The following is a 20,428-nucleotide window of genomic DNA, read 5'->3' as shown; positions in this document are numbered from 1 at the left end:
TTGAATGCAATGTATGTCTAAGAGCATGTTGTTTAAAGCTTTGTTGTGTCAGTGCAATGTGCTCTATACTACTTTACTCACATCAAATGAACTAGCATTTTCTCTCTATACAATGCATTTTATGTACATATTTTTAATGTGGTCTTACTTCAGTTATCTGTTCAAATGAAGCAGTTGTTTTCATTATTTTTTAAATTAGTCCCTCTTTGGGGCGAGGGCCGGATGTAAAAAAGATTGCTGCTTACTCTATTGCCCTCGTTAAATAAAGAATTGTAATTTTCTCTCTAAATAAAAACATTAAAAAACTAGAACTGTTTTGGTTTATCCATTGACCAAGACTTTGGATGAAAACATTGTACATAGCAACATCACTTCATCAGCACATGATGGTGTATGCATGTCTGTCTCTCCCCATTTTTTTCCACACAAACTGACCAAACAAAGACGCAATCATAATTTGCTTTGAATATCAGCTTTATTTATTAACTGCAGAAAAATAAAACAAATGATATGCATTGCTCACTAACAAAACAACGTTCAACAATGTCAACATGCAGGAAGAAATCATACACAAAACATACTGTGTGTGTATACAAAACATACTGTGTGTGTTTATATATATAAAACATCAGAAGTTGTGAAAGAAACAATTGAAAGTCAGAAGAGACTTTCTTCTGAGATTTGTTAAAATCTCTTAGCAGAGCAATATATATATCCATAAAATTAACAAAATCACAACCACAGTTTTCACCAATGCTATCAAACTCTGCAGTAACAAATTGAGCAGATGATTATGGGAAATGTGATAAATACATGTACAATAAAAGTAGAGAATATAGACTGATTCCTACAGTGTATAGGCAGAAGCATTTTTGAAAATAAATAAGTTTTACAAAAGATAATAAATAAGTAAAATAAAATAAAAATAAAAGAAAACTCTAAAAAAAAAAAAATGAAAAAAAGATGCATGTTGGTTTTGAATGTTGTATTGAATAGTGTCCCTTATTGCTTTCCAGTGTGACTATTTATTGATTTTCTTCTTGTTACTCTTACTTTCATTCTCTTGTGGTAGTAATCCTTCTTTTTGAAAGTGAACAAAATAACCCCCAACAAATTATGTTTGTTCAGTACACAATTCTCCACTAAGTCTCTTCTCTGCAACACACACAAAAGGCAGCATGAGTGTGTGGCTTACTCCATAATAATACAGTCAGAGACTGTAGAGTATACACGTGTACACTATGGTCTCTGATACAGTGGAACCCCCCTTCTACGACCCCCCCAATGTAAGACTCCTTCCCTTGGAAGACCCTGTTTTCTCAGACTTTTTGTTCATAATCTCAGAAATTTACCCCAATTTTAAGACCCCCCCTTTTTTAAGACTTGATTGTCTTAGATTTGGGGGGTCTTAAAGGGGGGGGGGGGGGGTCCAAAGTAATCTACCGGTGTTATGTCCACAAGAAACACTTCTGCAGGTGGACAACATCCACAAGTTTTAGTGAAGGAATGGACATTTTACTACTTGACGAAGTATCACAGTCATGAAAAGGAAAATCTTTTTTGGCAAGAGTCAAGTACGGTACAGTCCACAGTTTGCCGTATAACTAGCCAGACACTCAGTGAAATGCTGGTGCAGACGAGGTGGTTGCAGTTAATGAGCAGAGATGTTGCTGGAATTTCTTATCTTCAGCAAATGCAGGAAAATTCTTCAGAAATTATAATAAAAGTTACGGCAAATTTGGGAAGCTGACATTACCTTTCCCTCGCAGTGACATTTTTGAGGGAGCTTAGCTGAGACGTCGCCCGTCGTCGGGACATTTTTCGCAAAATTTATTTGAAAGAGGTTTTGACATTTGTTTGACTGTTGACGCTAAGCGACATTTCTGATTATTGACCCAGCATGATGCAAGTCGATTAATAAAGTGTCACACGCACTAAGTTGAAGGCAATTGCACAAATCACTTTGGACAAACTTCCTCACAGCTTTGATTTGATTTTCGGGCGGGGATGTAGCTCAGTCGGTAGCGCGCTGGATTTGTATCCAGTTGGCCGCTGTCAGCGTGAGTTTGTCCCCATGTTCGACGAGAGATTTATTTCTCAGAGTCAACTTTGTGTGCAGACTCTCCTCGGTGTCCGAACATCCCCGTGTGTACACGCAAGCACAAGACCAAGTGCGCACGAAAAAGATCCTGTAATCCATGTCAGAGTTCGGTGGGTTATAGAAACACGAAAATACCCAGCATGCTTCCTCCAAAAACGGCGTATGGCTGCCTAAATGGCGGGGTAAAAAACGGTCATACACGTAAAAGTCCACTCATGCAAAAATAACACACGAGTGTACGTGGGAGTTTCAGCCCACGAACGCAGAAGAAGAAGAAGAAGAAGATTTGATTTTCTCTTATGTAAGAGAGAAAGCAGCAGTGAAAACCACAGCTGTAAACAGACATAGAAATAAATAGGTACAGTGTACACAGTTGGCTGTCATTAGACTGTACCTCTGTGACAAGTAAACTTGTCCCTTTGATTGAAACATTCTTTTTTACAGTGGAACCAACCTTTTAAGACCCCCAATTTAAGACTCCCCCCTTTTTACGACCCTGTTTTCTCAGATTTTCTGTTAATAGACTATCAATTTACCCACATTTTAAGACTCCCTCCTTTTTAAGACCTGACTTTGTCAGATTTTTGGAGGTCTTAAAAGGGGGGTTCCAATTGTACCAGAGGGACACTTTGGTCAAGCTAAGAAATCAATTGGTATCATGAGGTATTTGTTTTCAGCGGTTTGTTTTTTTACTTATTAAAATAGGGCACAGGTAAAAATACCAGCAGTGTCATTAAATTCTCTGTAAAACTGTTATGGTATTTTAGGAAAACACATGAATGTAAGGCAAAAAAAAAAAAAAAGTCTGTTTACGGTAACATAGGCCAAAAAAAAATAGGGTCGGTAAGTCGGGATTTTTTTTCCCCCCAAAAAGCATATTTTTAAGTTATTTTGCCAAAAAAACAACAGACTTTTTTTTTCTTTATAAATTTTTTTTCTTTTATTTTTTTTTTCTTCTCCCAAATGCCAAAAAATAGGGTCGGTCGGGATTTTTATTTTTTTTGCCTAATGACATGCATAAAGATATGTGAACACACCTAGTGTTACTGGATATGAAAACCGCGACACAGCAATTAAGATGCAAAAGCAGGGCTACAAGTTTTAGGCCGATACATATTTTATTTATTTATTTATTTTATGCAATTTATATCGCGCACATATCTCAACCACGGATTCAAGGTGCAGGGATTTATTTATGCCGTGTGAGATGGAATTTTTTAAACAATATATCACGCATTCACATCGGCCAGCAAACCTCAAGCCTATTAGGGCGAGCATTCACCTTTCACGCCCTATTATTCCAAGTCATACGGGTATTTGGTGGACATTTGTATCTCTGCCTGTACAAATTTGCCAGGAAAGACCCTTTGTCAATCGTGGGATCTTTAACGTGCACACCCCAATGTAGTGTACACGAAGGGACCTCGGTTTTTCGTCTCATCCGAAAGACTAGCACTTGAACCCACCACCTAGGTTAGGAAAGGGGGGAGAAAATTGCTAACGCCCTGACCCAGGGTCGAACTCGCAACCTCTCGCTTCCGAGGCAAGTGCGTTTACCACTCGGCCACCCAGACCTGCATATAATACATAGTACATGCAATTAAATAACAGCACAAAAAGGACAGTTAGGCACACACATTGAACGGTTTTAGTACATGTTGCTACCTTGGCAGTGACATTTGCATGCATCTAAATTCTAATGGACACTGAGAGATTCCCTCCCAAAACAACAATAACAAATATAAACGCAGGTGCCCACCCAACTTTAAATATCCATTCTGATTCATTAGTGCATCAAAGAATCAAGCCACAGAGAAAAGTCCTACATCTAAATAAATAACTACATCTATTTGTTATGGCATATGGAAAAGTTGTACCCATTCAAGGCAAACTGAGATGTTCAAAGACCAGCAGATCAAACCTCATTATTTTCAGTGTGGTGCCAACACCAATGGGCTATACAGCTTAAGAAATACAACTCTTCCAATGCCCATCAAAAAAAAGGACAGAGTTATTTCTAGAATATTTCTTTCTTTCTTTATTTGGTGTTTAACGTCGTTTTCAACCATGAAGGTTATATCGCGACGGGGAAAGAGAGGGAGATGGGATAGAGCCACTTGTTAATTGTTTCTTGTTCACAAAAGCACTAATCAAAAAATTGCTCCAGGGGCTTGCAACGTAGTACAATATATTTGTTTGTTTGTTTGTTTATTTGTTGCTTAACGTCCAGCCGACTACGCAGAGCCATATCAGGACGAGGAAGGGGGGGATGAAGGGGGCCACTTGTCAAGCGATTCCTGTTTACAAATGCACTAACCCATTACTTGTGTCCCAGCAGGCTTTAGTAAAACTAAATTAATACCTACTGGAAGATTACCAGTTTCCAGTATGTTAAAATAGGCTTAACCTATCTACTGCTGGACTTACATCAGAACACTAACAGATTAAACTATACATGAATCGCGAGACAAGCGGCAAGAGAAGAGATTTTTGGAAAAAATACAGGTGAATGAGCAAGAAGGCAGAAAAAAGAAAAGAATTCATGAAGAAAAAGAGAGCATGACAGGAAAGAGGAACCAAAAATCTACCTAACAGCAAACTAGAAAGCTCCTGCGGTTCCAAAAACAGGAGGGGCCTTTAATTTCATAACCGCAGTGCCCCACTGCGGGAGTACAATATATTACCTTACTGGGAGAATGCAAGTTTCCAGTACAAAGGACTAAACATTTCTTACATACTGCTTGACTAAAATCTTTACAAACATGACTATATTCTGTACAAGAACACTTAACAAGGGTAAAAGGAGAAACAGAATCCATTAGTCGCCTCTTACGACATGCTGGGGAGCATCGGGTAAATTCTTCCCCCTAACCATTTCTGTTCTCATACACAAAAACCAATATACAAGATGCTGATCCACAGAAAAGGCACAAGCCAAAGCCAGGAAGAAAGAAAAGATCTTTTTTGGATATCATTTATAAGCACAGCACCCATCCATAGGATTTCTTTCTTTCTTTATTTGGTGTTTAACATCGTTTTCAACCACGAAGGTTATATCGCGACGAGGGAAAGGGGGAGATGGGATAGGGGAAAGGGGGGAGATGGGATAGAGCCACTTGTTAAGTGTTTCTTGTTCACAAAAGCACTAATCAAAAAATTGCTCCAGGGGCTTGCAACGTAGTACAATATATGACCTTACTGGGAGAATGCAAGTTTCCAGTACAAAGGACTAAACATTTCTTACATACTGCTTGACTAAAAATCCATAGGATGAAGGAATGCCATGCAATAAAACAACAAGGAAAAAAACAAAAAGGGATTTTCTTGTAGATTGTGGCATTAGTGTAACTAACACATAACAGATAACATATAATAAAGGACTAACAACGGAAGTCATAATACCTTTACAACATACTTAAGGATCTGCTGTGACATACAATTAGCAATGGATCTTGACTGGATTTACATTTTGTTCTTTGCAGAGAATAGCACATTCACATATATACAAACAATACATTTAGTAATATGAAATAAAATGAGTAAAATAAGTAAAATAGTTTAATCAATGTAAGTAAAAGCAGCAGCAAAGTACCAAAATGTACAGTCCCAGTTTATATGCTCAAGAACTAAAAAAGCGTTATATAATATATAGGCACTTTTAACATGATTGTGTCAATTAACATGCTTCCAGATAAAATTTTTAAAAAAGACGACAAATTTGATCTTAGGCTCTGTAGATGGAAGAAAATACTGGGGGGGGGGGGGGGGGGGGGGGGGGGGGGGGGGGTGTGGAACCCTTGATACTATAGCCCTGTTCTTTAGCACAAATACTGTCTCACCAAAAACGTTTTAAAAGAGTAAACAAGGAATTCTGGCTGTGAAGTTATATACTACCTAACATAAATACAAATACAGTGGTACCTGCGATAAAAGGACACCCTTGGGACCAGCTAAAAGTGTCCCAACATTGCAGGTGGCCTGTCATGACAGGTATATTTTGGTAGAGATAATAGACAAAGGGACCCCAAAATGTGTCCGTTTAAGGGAGGTGTCCTCTCATCAGAGGGGCCCCACATCACAGGTACCACTGTAGCTCTGTTGGAACATGAAGAGTTTGAAATATGACAAAAATACAGGAGGTCATTTTTACTGACATCAACAATGAAAGGGAGTGAAGAAAATGGCTTTACCAAGCAATAATTAAATCAACAACAACAACAATAATAATCCGACCACAATAACACAGATTTGTTAACATTTAGGAAGTCTTCATTCAAAACAAGGGCACGTAAAATGCAACTTGGTAAGACAGTAACAAATATTGTTTAGAAAATATAATTAAGATGGCTTGTCAACAAACAAAATCAACAGCATATCAAAAAGAATAACTGACCGAGATTTTCTAAAAAAAAATTAAAAGTTGGATAACAAAATCTCACGCTCTAACTGTATTGAATTCATGAAATGCCCCCAATCAATAACTGACCTACTTTTTCAACAACATTTTGGACAAAACTCACTCATGTAACACCAAAAGCACCTATCCTAAGTTGAATAATCATTTTCAGCATTATATTTGCGATGCAAAAAAACAAACAGAAAAAGCATAGACATTTCTGTCTGTGGATTTTCAGTGGTAAATAACAAGACACTTTTAGATAATGCTGGTGTCACATGCTTAGTTCAGATGTGGTAAGGAACATGTGAATGTGAACGATGTCTGTCATGCACAAACACGCCTTTGCGTGCACCCTAACACAAACATGCATGCTCTCTCTCTCTCTCTCTGAGTGGGACTGAGAGAGAGAGAGAAAAAAAAATGTTTTGCCAAAATGTGTAAGTTTATCGAAATGAGTACTGAATTGTCTTCATGTGTGAATCATGTTTCCGTTGTTCTTGCCATTCTTGTAATCCCCATGGAAAGGGTCGATGGCCTTTGTTCATTAAATTGTCAAATCTCTCTCTCCTTCTCTTTCACCGATGCGTTACCATTATAACAAAACAGTTCCTACACAAAACTGCATGGCGATGTATCTTCCAAATAAAAATAAACACCAAAATAAAGTTCGTCCAAAATGGTCGAAGTCATGTACAAAATGAGGTAATCAATGTGTTTGCTGTAAATATTAGCAAAGGAACTGAATCACTGCAACTGATATTTTAACATAAAATATGAACTTCACGTGACTTATTCAAATGTACTATTAACCCCTTCACTGCCCAGCACGTACTAGATACGTGGTCATGTTTGGTTTGTCATACGCCCATACACGTAGTACGTGGCTGTACGTGGCATTTACATCAGCACTTTTCAGGACATTTGTGAAAACTAAATGGGAGGTAACCACTGTCCAACTTCTTGTAGGGGTTTAAACACAGTTCTTTCCCATTGACCGTTCAGATAATAGTTAGTACCACGTGGTAAAAACATGTTTAGAAGTTTTTTCAGATCTATAAGATTCAAAATGGCGGCCGAAAGTCGGACATCAACTCGTAGACCTGTTTTCAAATGATACAGTGTTCTGGAAGCTCTACAAGAAGTGATTTATGGATTACCACACAGAAGAATACTGTTATAGGCTGTAATGTGAGTACCTGTCGTTTGACACCAGTTTTAGCTGTGTTTTCTGCGGTTTTACGTGCTGCAGTGTGTGTGAAAGTTTGGAAACTGTAATTTTTGACAAAAATGGTCATTATATCGATTTTTACTATAACAATCACAAACAAAGTCCAGTGATCATGTTATCAGATAATAGCCAAGGGTGTAAGCAAACCACATGCCAAAGATCTAAGAGATATCTCAATAAATGATTGCATGAGCAGTGAACAGATTAGTGAACCTGCCGAAAAGAAAGCGAAATTTGCCCTGGCGCACAGCAATACCAAAATGCTGTTATACTGTGGCAGTGAAGGGGTTAAACACACATTTCAACCCCTCTAAACAACTCAGAATGCACAACTCTTAAACCTAAGCTATCTGGCAGAAAAAACAACTCTTGAACAATAACACTTCAGCTCAGCACAAATAAAAATGGATTACAAAATAAAGCAAATGTAGTAAAATATACTAATAGTGATAAAAACGGGAAAAGGGGGGGACTGGCAAAGCATAACAACAGGGTTATTCACTTTTCAAAGAGAAAATAAAATATAACATTCTGTGACAAGAAGTCACAATAAGCAATATTCACAAGATATAAGGAAAAAGCACAGCCTTGTGACAGAAAAAGGTTTTATAAAGAAATCTTCAACTGATATGGTAAAATGTGGCAATAACCAACACAGGCTAGGCATGTTTAAAACAGCAATATGATTTTTTTGCGATGGAGAGAACAGGAAAAAACTCCTTCACAACAAGTAGTCACAACGTTCTTTGCACAACAAACAGTCATAAATTTCCCATCGCAACAACCCGAGAGAATAAAGTGGAAGCAGCAGCCAAGGCACCACAATAACAACCCACCCACATTTCACACAATATTGATTTTCAGCAAGTCATCGGAAAAAGAAAATTATTCAAACCAGCTCTTTCTCAGGCATAAGTCAACATCAACATTTGCCATTTCACATATAACGTTAAATAAAAATCTGAATTCTGACACTTGCTTGTAGTTTTTGTGTCAATATTCAAAATCAAGAACCAACAAAATAACAATTCTTGTTATAAAATAAAGCAACAACAAAGCAACAATTTAAGTTATTGAGACATCCCCGTGCACTAAGGGATTTATAGAGCAAATCGAGAAAATTCATTATTGAACGAAGCGCATAGCGCTGAGTTCAATGATTATTTTCTCGATTTGCTCTATAAACCCCTTAGTGCACTGGGATTGTTTCAATAACGATATTGTCAGTACCGCCATAGAAAAAAGAAGATTCCAAACGCACACTTTGCTACGCGCATTTGAATAGGCATAACTAACTGTGTGGTCAGGTCGTGTACAGTAAGATCTACTTTTGTGTGGGCCGGTGTCTCAAGTGTGCCGTGCTTTCGTCACACGCATTTTAATTTCTGTTGGTAAATTCCAGTGTAGTGTTAAAGCTGAACAGTGATGATCTTTCAGAGAGACCTCATTTGAACTCTGAGAAAGGACTCTGCTCTTCATTATTTGCGATTCGAAACCTTCAGTCGAGCGTCGATGGATTGACTGTGCGGAGTGACTCCCCTTGAATTGACTACCCCACGAAGGACTCGACTGTTCGCACATTTTCAAAATAAATGTGGCATATATCTCGTGTTGTATCTTCACTCATCGGGGAGTCTGATACTAAATATGAACGGTAAGAATGCTCTGAACCCTACACGTATTATATCCCCATCGTTTTTTCGTTCACATTTGCCCAACATGTTAATTTGCTGAGCGGGGTTTATGTCGTCTGCTACTGCTAGGCTAGAACAATCGAACCACTGCAGTCTGCACTGTCACTGAGTCTGCACGAATAAGGCAGGCTTGTAATCAGTCTTATAATTATATAGTAAGAACGTTCTGAACCCTACACGTTTTCGATTACGATTGTTCTTGCCTTGAAATAATAATTCGGAAACCATTCATTTACTGAACTGATGCAGTCGTATTTCAGTGTAGTCTGCTAGAGTCGATCGAATCAGTCTTCCAAATGCTGTGTACGTTATTGGAATAACACTTGTGTTTTCTGTTAGCCGCTGGGAATTGTATACTAACTCATCATTTGGTAATGTGGATGATAAGCTACATGCCACTAACACGGCATATTATGAGAAGAATCTATGCAAGTCGGCGAAAATGAGACGAAACAGCGGCTTCTATTTTTAGATCAGTGCCACTGTGGCATAGGCACATGCAATCTGTCAGACAAAAAACCCCACTTCTGCTTTAATTGAGAAGCAGGGAATTTATGGTCATTTGGTATTGTGGAGAATATAAGCTACATGTCATTAATTAATTCTGAGGATGAGAGTACAGTCTTGCTTTGGCAAAGGGCGTAAGAATACGCTCTGTGGAAAAGTTAGCGCACTCCAAGAGTGCGCTAACAGATTTAAGCGCATCGCCATTAGCCAATCAACTGGTTCACATCAGTCATGTGACACCAGTACTTACTGACAATGTTTCTTATGCTTCAATGTATATTACAAAATGTAAATAAACATACAGCAAAAGGCACTTCACTGTGACTTAATAGCTAGTTCAGAAGTCTTACAGGTGTTTTTTTAGACACAGTCAAGCAAGAAAAAAATCCCATACATTTGTCATTTCCTCCCAAGCGATTTGATGCTGGCTTCATTTTCTGATTTTCTGAGAATCATTGTCATGTAACTGACAACACATTCCTCCCTTTCAACCGATTTGTGATTTGATTTCATTGACATTGACACTGTAGCAAACGTTTCAAACAATCAAGTGCTCATAAATCATCAACTGCAAAAGTACATATTCATAGACAATTTGCCAGGGATGGACAGCTTAAAAAAACATGCACACACACACACAAACCACCATTAGACTTGACAAAGAGGTCTCAAAGACTACTCCAAAAAGGCACATCATATTATTTAAGTGATATGAAAATACATGCCACGTGTAAATGTTGACACAGACACAAAACATTTGCCTTTTTTTTCAATACAAAAAAGGAAGGAAGGAAGCCTAGCAGATGAATACTGTCAGAGTAATTTTGCTTATCATGGTTAAAGATAAACAATGGCAAGGAGTGACACTTTGGACAAATGTCATGCAGTCCAATTCTTGAGACAATCTGGTCAAGCCTGATTTTCATACAGAGAAGCAGACACATCTGTGTTCAAACCAGACCACACACTGTATCATCAGACACAGTGACAATAAATACGCCAACAACCTATATGCTTTTAAAATATACATACTCTTCTTGCATTTGTCTTAATCAATCAAAATGCGCAATATAATTAAACCCTCCAAGAACTCCCCACAGTTTAGTGCATATTATTATTAATGAACAAACATGCAGATATTTATCTTCCCACTCTTAGCAATGATATACACTACAGTTATTATGCCACATCAACTCACTCTCTCTGTCCCTCTCTTCCACAGTGCAAACACATCACAAGATGATAATTGAACACGTACTCCCTTGTCAACTCAAATGCTCCACAGTGCACACAATAAGTCCCATCTCACGAAATGATATTTCCTTTTATTGTATGGGCCTGTTTTAGGCACAGAGTCCTTCTCATGAAAACTGTTTGGCCGACCAGCTCAGATCTGGCCAGGCTTTTGATTGGATAAGACCATCCAACCACTTTGTCACAAACCAAAAAACAACACCCTCACTGCTTTCTGTGGTCAGATGACATTTTTCGATGAAACATTTTCTTAAAATGCCACAGTTCTACCGGGGGTGGGCATTCATCACAAATGTTGCATTTTTGCAACATCATACATGGTGAACAAACTTTGTGACAACAGTAAGCGACAAGCTAAGAAACTCAAGCAGAAATCTTGCAAACAACAACATTTTTGAGAACAAATATTCACGCAGTGACTTTCGGTGCCGTTCCATCTCCTACTAATTAAATGCATAACGTATATAAAGTCAGTATTATCAAATGCTGATTGCTTTCATCCTATATGGGAGCTTTATAACACTTGTTTCTTTACAATATCTTTAAACATTCAAAAACTCACTTGAATGCTCTTTCTCCAGTCACACCCAGAAGAACATACCTACATTCTATCTAATCAAAATTCAAATCCTATTCTTCTCATCCTACCAGCGCTCTAACACTATTCTTATCCCTACTTCAATACTCAAACACTAAAAAAATCACTACGCACCCCCGCACACACGACATCTCAACAGCTGGACTGACTAGTTTTGAGACCAGGTATGCGCATCATCCAACCAGGTTTGGGGGGCAAGGGCCGTACACCATTCACAACAATGTTTCTGGTGCTGAGGCTGGAGCCAGGGCTTCCGTTGGCTGCCCCTGCCTCACTGCTGTCTCTTATGCTGCTATTGCCACTGTGTCTTCCGCCTGCCTCACTACTGTTTCTTCTGCCGACATTGCCGCTACGTCGCTCTACATCACTAGAACTCAGCCTATCTCTTTCTGCCGAAGACTGGCAGCGTTCCCGGCCTTCACCTTCAGACTCATTTCCGTTGAGGTGTTCTCGCTCCAACGGATCTGCACTCTGGCTCCTCTTGTAGTTCTTGGGCTTGCGAAAGGATCGGCTGTTCTCGGTGAAGCGGATTCCCTTGACGGGCATATCCGAGAGCGATCTCGCGCTGTCACGACGTTGAAAATGTCTGTCTGGGCTGTCCACCGTTGTGGTGTCTTTGTTGCGTTGGCGAGAGTGGCGAACATCAGGTGAGGGGGAAGTGGAGGAGGGGGGGTGGGAGAGAGATTCCTTGCTGAGATAGCGTCGCAGACCGCTAGGGAGTAGGCTGACCAGGGAACGGCTTTTGTTCTTGCTCTGAACGCTGCAAGAAGTCCATAACAAGAATGATAAATACACAATGGCGTTAAAAGATGAACAGATTCAGCCAATCCCAGTCTTCTCATAAGATGGAACACCCCCCCCCCCTTTTTAGTTTTAAGACCTCCAAAAATTGGGTCTTAAAAAGTAGGGAGTTTTAAAATGGGAGTAATTTTACAGAGGTTATGAACAGAAAGCCTGGGAAAACAAGGTCTTAAAAATGAGGAAGTCTTAAATTGGGGGGTCTTAATCAATCAATATGAGGCTTATATCGCGCGTATTCCGTGGGTACAGTTCTAACCGCAGGGATTTATTTTTTTATTTTAATTTTTTTTAATTTTAATTTTAATGTTTTATTTTATGCAATTTATATCGCGCACATATTCAAGGCGCAGGGATTTATTTATGCCGTGTGAGATGGAATTTTTTTACACAATACATCACGCATTCACATCGGCCAGCAGATCGCAGCCATTTCGGCGCATATCCTACTTTTCACGGCCTATTATTCCAAGTCACACGGGTATTTTGGTGGACATTTTTATCTATGCCTATACAATTTTGCCAGGAAAGACCCTTTTGTCAATCGTGGGATCTTTAACGTGCACACCCCAATGTAGTGTACACGAAGGGACCTCAGTTTTTCGTCTCATCCGAAAGACTAGCACTTGAACCCACCACCTAGGTTAGGAAAGGGGGGAGAAAATTGCTAACGCCCTGACCCAGGGTCAAACTCGCAAGTGAGTTACCACTCGGCCACCCAGTCCATAGAGGGGGATTCTACTGTAATAGATAATCTGAAAAGTGTAAGCACTAAAAACTTTTCAGGCATCATAACTGAACTGCTCTGACATAAAATGCCTTTAAACCCCCTCTCTTTCTTTCTGTCTCTGTGCTGTGAAAATTGGAAGTACATTTACTATGACAATATGTGACATATATGTCAGACTTTAATACTACTTCTACACAGTAAAGGCTGCCAGTGAGAAAGTTCACATATTTCTGACTGAAGCCACAGCAGTTTTATTACCGTAATTGTTATCCATACCCCAACAGAGCAGTCCCAAACAGAATGTGCAACATTTGGCCTATATTTTTTTTCTTTTTTCTTCTCTTCTATAATGATGATATCTCTGTCCCCTTTGAGACCATTAAACCATACAATGTCAGAACAGAAGAGTCCCTCACTGGGGCAACTGCTGCCTGCAGAGTTGGACCTTGTTGCCATCATAAAAGACACACACAGCAATCAATCCTATAATTCAAATACCAGTTGTCTTACCTCAGCTTTTCATTCAGCTTCTCAGGGTCCTCCTTGTCCTGGATATTGAAGGTGGACTTGGTGATCTGAACCCTGTGTTGGTACAACTTCTCCTTACTGCCTAGGTTGAGAAAGTTGGGGTTGGACAACGACTTGCGCAACGTTTCCTTCGCTGCCGTTCGCGCAGACACCATCTTACGAATCTGTCTGATGGACAGACTGGGAGATCCGCCGGAATTTGCAACGTAGAGGGGTTGATTCTTGTGAGCTTTGGCGTTGACGTCAAACGACTGGCTGCGATCTCGAACCTGGGACTTGACCCGGTCCACCTCCACCGTTGCGCTGAACTCCTTGATGTTGGTGAAAGGGGGAGGGATGAAGTCGGGGTCGTTGTTATTACCGTTGTCTCCCTCTTGCGGACTAGCGGGGGATGAATCTGGCGAAGCAGCGGCCGCAGCAGCAGCAGCTAACTTCTTGCTGTGTCGCTGGTGGAAGATGACAGCACGCATGTGATCGCTGAGGTCCTCACAGCTTGCTGACACTAACCAGTCCTCCACCGGAGAGTTCAGCTTGTGCTCCACATCCTCTGTGGCCTCTGTGCCCGAATCTCGAGGACTCTTTGATGTAACAGGGCAAGAATTACGACCAGGAGAAGACGGAGAGTTGGGCGGATGATGCTGAGTGCTGGACAGATTGTTTTCGATCACACCAGCCGCTCCGCTGTCATGGCTCAGCTGTGATCGTACGACTGGATGAATCTCAGTGTCGTGGGTCACCCTTAGAGCTACGCTGGACGGGTTGGAGTGGCGACGAGGGTGCGGGTCGACCCCATGAGGGGAAGGAACCCCACCGTCCACGCTGTCCAGGCCAGAAGACCGAGGAGAACCTTTGGTCAGTCTGGCGGTACCATGCTGACCGCTGCGGGAAGGAGGGGGGCATGGGGGGCGGCCTGAGATTCTGCTTTCTGTGCCAGGAGAGCCTCTGGATCTGGGGGAGTTTCTTCGCTGCTGCGTGCGGGGAGAGTATCTGTGCGGGGTCTGGGGGGTAGGGAGAGGACGGTTGGTGTTGTTAGACGTCAGTGGCGGGCTGGTGGATGGGGGCACAGTTGGAGACGATGAGACAGACTGTTGTGATCCAGTTGAAGACAGACTGTAAATCATGAAAAAAAAATTATTATAGGAAAGACATTTTTATCTTTGAAAATACTGGTCAAAGAAAGTTAACTTTAAAAACACTTGGCAACAAAAATGATTCAGTTGAAAAACAGAATGACCAACTGTCGCTGTTCAATCAATCTGAGCCGATGTAGAAAAAAGTTGTGTAAATCTGAAACATTCACAGGAAAGAGTGCCCAAACAGCAAAAATAAATAGATAATTATTTCAAAAAGATAAATAAACAGATATTATGGCATCCACAATCAAATAGATGCAGTCAATAAAGGATGACTTACGTAATAAAAGCACTGGAAGTGTGTCCCACATTGGGAGAAGGACTTTGACTTGCACTGGATTCTGTTGCGCCTGAAAGCAAAAGACACACTGAGCTACCATGGAACCCTCCTTTTTAGACCCCTCTATTTTAGACTTCCCCCATTTTAAGACCTTGCTTTCTCTGAATTTCTCTTCATGAGGTCTGTAAATTTACACCCATTTGAAGACTCCATCCCTTTAAAGACCTTTTAAAATAATTTTTTTTAAACATTTGTCTTAAATGAAGGGTTCCACTGTATCAGCATCACAAAACCTACGGTCAAATAATATATATCTGGTTTTGGGTCGATCATCACCAGGTTTACCAGTCAGACTACTTCCGTTCACACACTAATTCTTTCACAGTACATAAGAGACAGAATCAGAGGTGCTGCCAGCTAGCTTTTTACCATAACTATATGTTCTTCTATAGTTATCACACTTGGGCTGATACCATTGTGTAATGATTGAGCAAAAGATACACAAACAGACATAAACACGCTTATGAAGCAAACAAAATTCAAAGGTTTATGGACTAACAAATAAACATACTGTTGCGCAGACAAAGGCACAAAGTGCAAAAGTCATAACCTCACTGATGAACACATAGACGGAAAAGTGGGCTGGGAGAGAGAGAGAGATGGGCTGGGAGGGAGAGAGAGAGAGAGAGAGAGAGAGAGAGAGAGAGAGAGAGAGAGAGAGAGAGAGAGAGAGAGAGAGAGAGAGAGAGAGGGGGGGGGGGGGGGGGGGGGGAACTTACACCGATGAAAAAAAGGCACAGATAAACAACAAATTACCTATAACATGAAGTGAAGAATTCCAGTTTTCCTGTAAGAGTCTGGAGACCTCTGAGTTGCTGACAAAAGGCTTCGGGGTGACAACAGTCAGAGAATGCAAGCAGTCAAACTCTCTGATGTAATCCTCAATTTCTACAGCTGTCCCTCGCTGGTTAGGCTGAAGCAGAACAAAGAAAAAACACAGGTCAACATGTGCAGTTTAACTGTAACATGTTTTCTTGTGTGAACAATCTTGTCAAACATCACTGATCTGTTCAGACGTTCACATGGAAAGAGAGCACCCTTCCATTTCCATGTGTACAAGAAATAAAGAAGGGAGAACAAAAGTAAGAAAAACAAACGAAAACAAAACCAAAAGATTGAGAAAAAATAGATTGATACAAACTATAGAAAACACCATAAAGAGAAAGACGCACAGAAAGACAGGCCACAAAGCAAGAAAGAGAGTGACAAAGAAAACAAAAGCAAAATATAAACAGCATGACAGACAACAAAATCCCCATTAGGACAGTAAAAAAACCATCAACAAAAACAAACACGCACACACAAACAGAACAAGTCTCACCTTCACTCTATCTAGAGTGTTGATGACAAAGTGATCGACAGCGTCATAAAGTCGGTTGTCCAGGCCTGGCAGAGTGTGAAACACGTACACCCCCTCCCCCATGGGGGCCACCATTCCCGCATGGATGGTGAACTGACCTTGACCTGAGCTCTCGTAGTAGCGCACACTTTTCAGTGGCCACTGAGCAAGAACAGAGCGATCTTGCTGCAAAATGTAAGAAACATACACCATGGTCAAAAACTTCTTCAGGAATTGAGTGATAGTCATTAGTCTTTGCTAAAGTGGAGATTCCCTGTTATTAAGATCCCCCAACTCCACCCATTAAGATCCTCCACCCCCCCCCCCCCCCAAATTTCAGACTTCCCCCTTGTAAGATTTTATTTATCACTATATGTATCAGCTATTTTTATTAATTACCTCTGTAACTGAGATCTAACTTTACCTCCATTTTAAGACTTCCTCCCTTCTAAGACCTGGTTTTCTCTGATGTTTGGGGGTCTTAAAAGAGGGGGGGGGGGGGAGAGGAGGATGTCTACAGTATCTGTTAATGTTCCCTGAACATTATCCCCTTAAATTTGTAGGAATGTAAAAATGTCCCAGGATTTGTAACGCTAACAGAGTTTTTCAACAACAGGGCACTTGACAACAGAGTGGTCTATAATAACAGCTCTTTTCACTTGCTGACCAAAGCCAACTTTTGGAACTTATTAATAGACAACAAAAATTCACCAGTACTATTAAAAGTATGTCCCTCTTGCGGTCTTTGAACTGATGTCGAAGTTAACATTGAAGTTGACACACATGAAAATGTGTACAGAATGGGACACTTTTTTTGGGCCAAGTTTTTTTTTTTTTTTAGCTGAGACTAGCTGTGCTACAGCAGGTCACTCTGAATAATGGTAATAATAATAATAATAATAATAAAACATTCTTTTATAGCGCTGTTCACCGCCGAATGGCAGTCTCATGGCGCTTTACATTAGACATTAAAATTTAACATTTTACAAAAAAAGTTTTCTCGTAAGAAATAACATCCAAGCCTTAAAAACAATTCATAGACAACGACCACTTATAGTTATATAAAATAGGCCTAATCCAGAATTATTTTTTTTTAAAGATGAAAAAAAACACCACAAAAACACGTAAGATAAGTAATAGACACATAGTTACACATAAAAAGTCTGACAATAAAACAGAACTCACATAAAAGCGTACAGATCTAAAACAGAACGAAAATGTAACATAGACTGTGGGGCAACAAATTAAACAACTAACAACTAGTCAACAAGCAAACTTATCATTCAGTGGTAACTGTGTAGTAACTGTGTATCAACACGCTGGAATGCAGGCGTTAGATCGACGTTACAGGAAGCGACTGAAGCTAACAGTCTGAGCGGATATATCTGTACCTGGTCAGATGGAGCCATATGAGTGGGTACGGATATATCTGTACCTGGGAGACAATGAGTTAAAAGGGGGGTTCCACTGTACCTCCATGGTTATGCTTATTTATATTAGTGTACAATAAAATGTCATAAGACATTTTCATCAGGCTGAGACTTACCCGTAAGGCCAGTGTTAGACCCCATGGTGATACATGCAAAGCGCATTTAGCTCCCTTGCCTCCAATCCTTATGAAGGCTTCTGAAGATTCTGTTGTAACTTCAGTCAGATTGTCTGAAACCACACATGAACGTACATGTAATCATATTCATTCCTTTACATTAAAGACAGGTCAGTGTATACTACTAATAATCAATAATAATATTGAGCAGTCAGTGAAGAACAATATTACAATTTACATACAACATTTTAAAACTGGAATCATTGCTGATGTGATAGGGTACAAACATTTCTATTTTATAAACAGAAAAGGCATCAAATGCCGGGGATACCATATATGAAACTTATAACTTACAAGCTTTGAAACACACTATAAGATTAACATCAGATGAAACACACCTTTGCACTTAAGTTTAGCATCTGCTAAAACACCTGACCTGTGCACAGTCTGCTTAGCTGGGATATTATAATCATTTATTTAAAATGTGACGATACATCTTGTGAATAACAGCTATTATCGACTACTGCAGCTAGAATGATAAATATTCATTCATTCATTGTAGACCTATAGTTCAACAAAAGTATAAAATTATGTTTTTGCTCTGAATTCATGGTATCTGCCCTGTGTGTGTGTGTTTGTGTTTGTGTGTTGAGTGTGTAAGCAAGAGAGAGAGAGAGAGAGGGGATAATTTAGAGAGTTTTTTTGTATCTAGTAGCACAGCAGTACCTGCAATGTGTGGACACCTCCCTTAAAAGGACACATTCTCTTGTCCCTTTTTATATTATCTCTACCAAAGTATACCTGTCATCAAAGGCCACCTGCAATGTAAGGATACTTTTGGCTGGTCCCAAGGGTGTCCTTTCATCGCAGGTACCACTGTACTACTATACAATAAAACCCTCTCTAAATTTTATTATTGTTAATGTTATGAGATCATGCAAACCTTACCTGTGATAGTATCCCTGAGATGGTACTGTGTTTGCAGCAGGAAGACAAGCATGTCAAGGGTGGACTGTTGATCTGCAGACAGACACACCTGTTGAAACGGTGCAGTCAGCTCCACAGCAAACGCTCGATTGTGCGCATTACTCAGTTTCTCCACCTGTCAAGATCAACAAAGTTTTAGCTGTTTACAGTAGAACGACAATCAGTTTAATTTTGAATTAGAATAAACAAATTGAAAATTGTCTCTGATCCAACTAAGCTTACCTGCCTGCACTTCAGTCTTATACTTATAGTACTTGTTTGTATTTGCTTTTTAACACACACACAGACACCCCGGGCCCTCCTTGTATAGACACATGCACTAACTGCTCACCTTGAAAGAGGGTTGGAGACATATTTGCTTCTTTGGCTGTGAGTTCTGATGTTTGGGTTTCTTCTTGTAACATTTTAACTCCAGTTGTCCTCCATGGCAACATAGCACAAAGTACTTGCTTTTCCATCTTTCCTGGACAAGGCGGCTGAATCGTCCCTTCTTAGGCTGTTTCAATTTGTACAGGAAATCCTAGGAAATATAAAAAGAAATAACATGGGATTAACTCTTGAACATGTACTCAACTAGCAACAAACTATCAGCTGAGCCTCATGGAACATTCGATCTTCTAAATGGCGAACAAATCACTGGGGGAAAAATGTGTCACACTTGCATCACAGCTTAGAGTTAGAGCACACAAGAATATTGAAATTAGCTTTGACACGCATGTAAATAACCACCCCCACCCCCCTACAAACACACACGTGTCTGTCTTTTAATGAACTACAATTAAGAGATTGTCCATTTGATTTTGAAGCAACCTGTAAACAAACAAGAAAACAAACTTTGCAAAACTCTTGCTTAGTTTATCTAAAACATGTAAAGGTTCCTGGATTTACTTTGGTTTTATAAAACGAAAGTTTGCTCGATGACAAAACAAGACGACGTAATAACAACAGCTTGAACAGATTTCTAAGCAAAACATTTGACTTGTTCATGAGTCAACGTAATTATTGCGTTGGGATCTCCTTCAAACGACGGAGCTCGTCAAAAAAGTCCAACACGGCCTTCCAACTGACCCCCAAAGTGAACAAAGAGTAAGAGACAACGATCTCAAGAGGGACTGTTTGAGCGTTTCGTCTCATCGCTTTGCGAAGACAGCGGCAATGTTTGCTTTTGTGTTTACCTGAAACAACACGTCCTCTTCGTCGTCCATGCTTGTTTCATTTCCGTATTGACGTCACGTTCGCGCGAGAC

The 20,428-nt window shown here is 39.9% G+C and overlaps 1 protein-coding gene across 1 annotated transcript; it reads right to left on the bottom strand.

Annotated features, from left to right (window-relative positions):
• Positions 1-10,611: 10,611 nt before the first annotated feature.
• Positions 10,612-20,397, bottom strand: LOC138948943 (serine/threonine-protein kinase fray2-like). The gene is made up of 9 exons (XM_070320608.1): positions 20,358-20,397; positions 19,514-19,702; positions 19,144-19,297; positions 18,196-18,308; positions 16,632-16,835; positions 16,067-16,223; positions 15,251-15,320; positions 13,820-14,947; positions 10,612-12,541 (listed from the first exon to the last, which is right to left on the bottom strand). Exons 1-9 carry the CDS (start codon positions 20,385-20,387, stop codon positions 11,914-11,916), a joined length of 2,673 nt encoding a protein of 890 aa, XP_070176709.1. The 5' UTR covers positions 20,388-20,397; the 3' UTR covers positions 10,612-11,913.
• Between the last annotated feature and the right edge of the window lie 31 nt (positions 20,398-20,428).

The sequence above is a fragment of the Littorina saxatilis genome, linkage group LG15 (assembly GCF_037325665.1).
Source record: "Littorina saxatilis isolate snail1 linkage group LG15, US_GU_Lsax_2.0, whole genome shotgun sequence".
Lineage (NCBI taxonomy): Eukaryota > Metazoa > Mollusca > Gastropoda > Littorinimorpha > Littorinidae > Littorina > Littorina saxatilis.
This window is presented reverse-complemented; position numbering and strand designations above follow the sequence as displayed.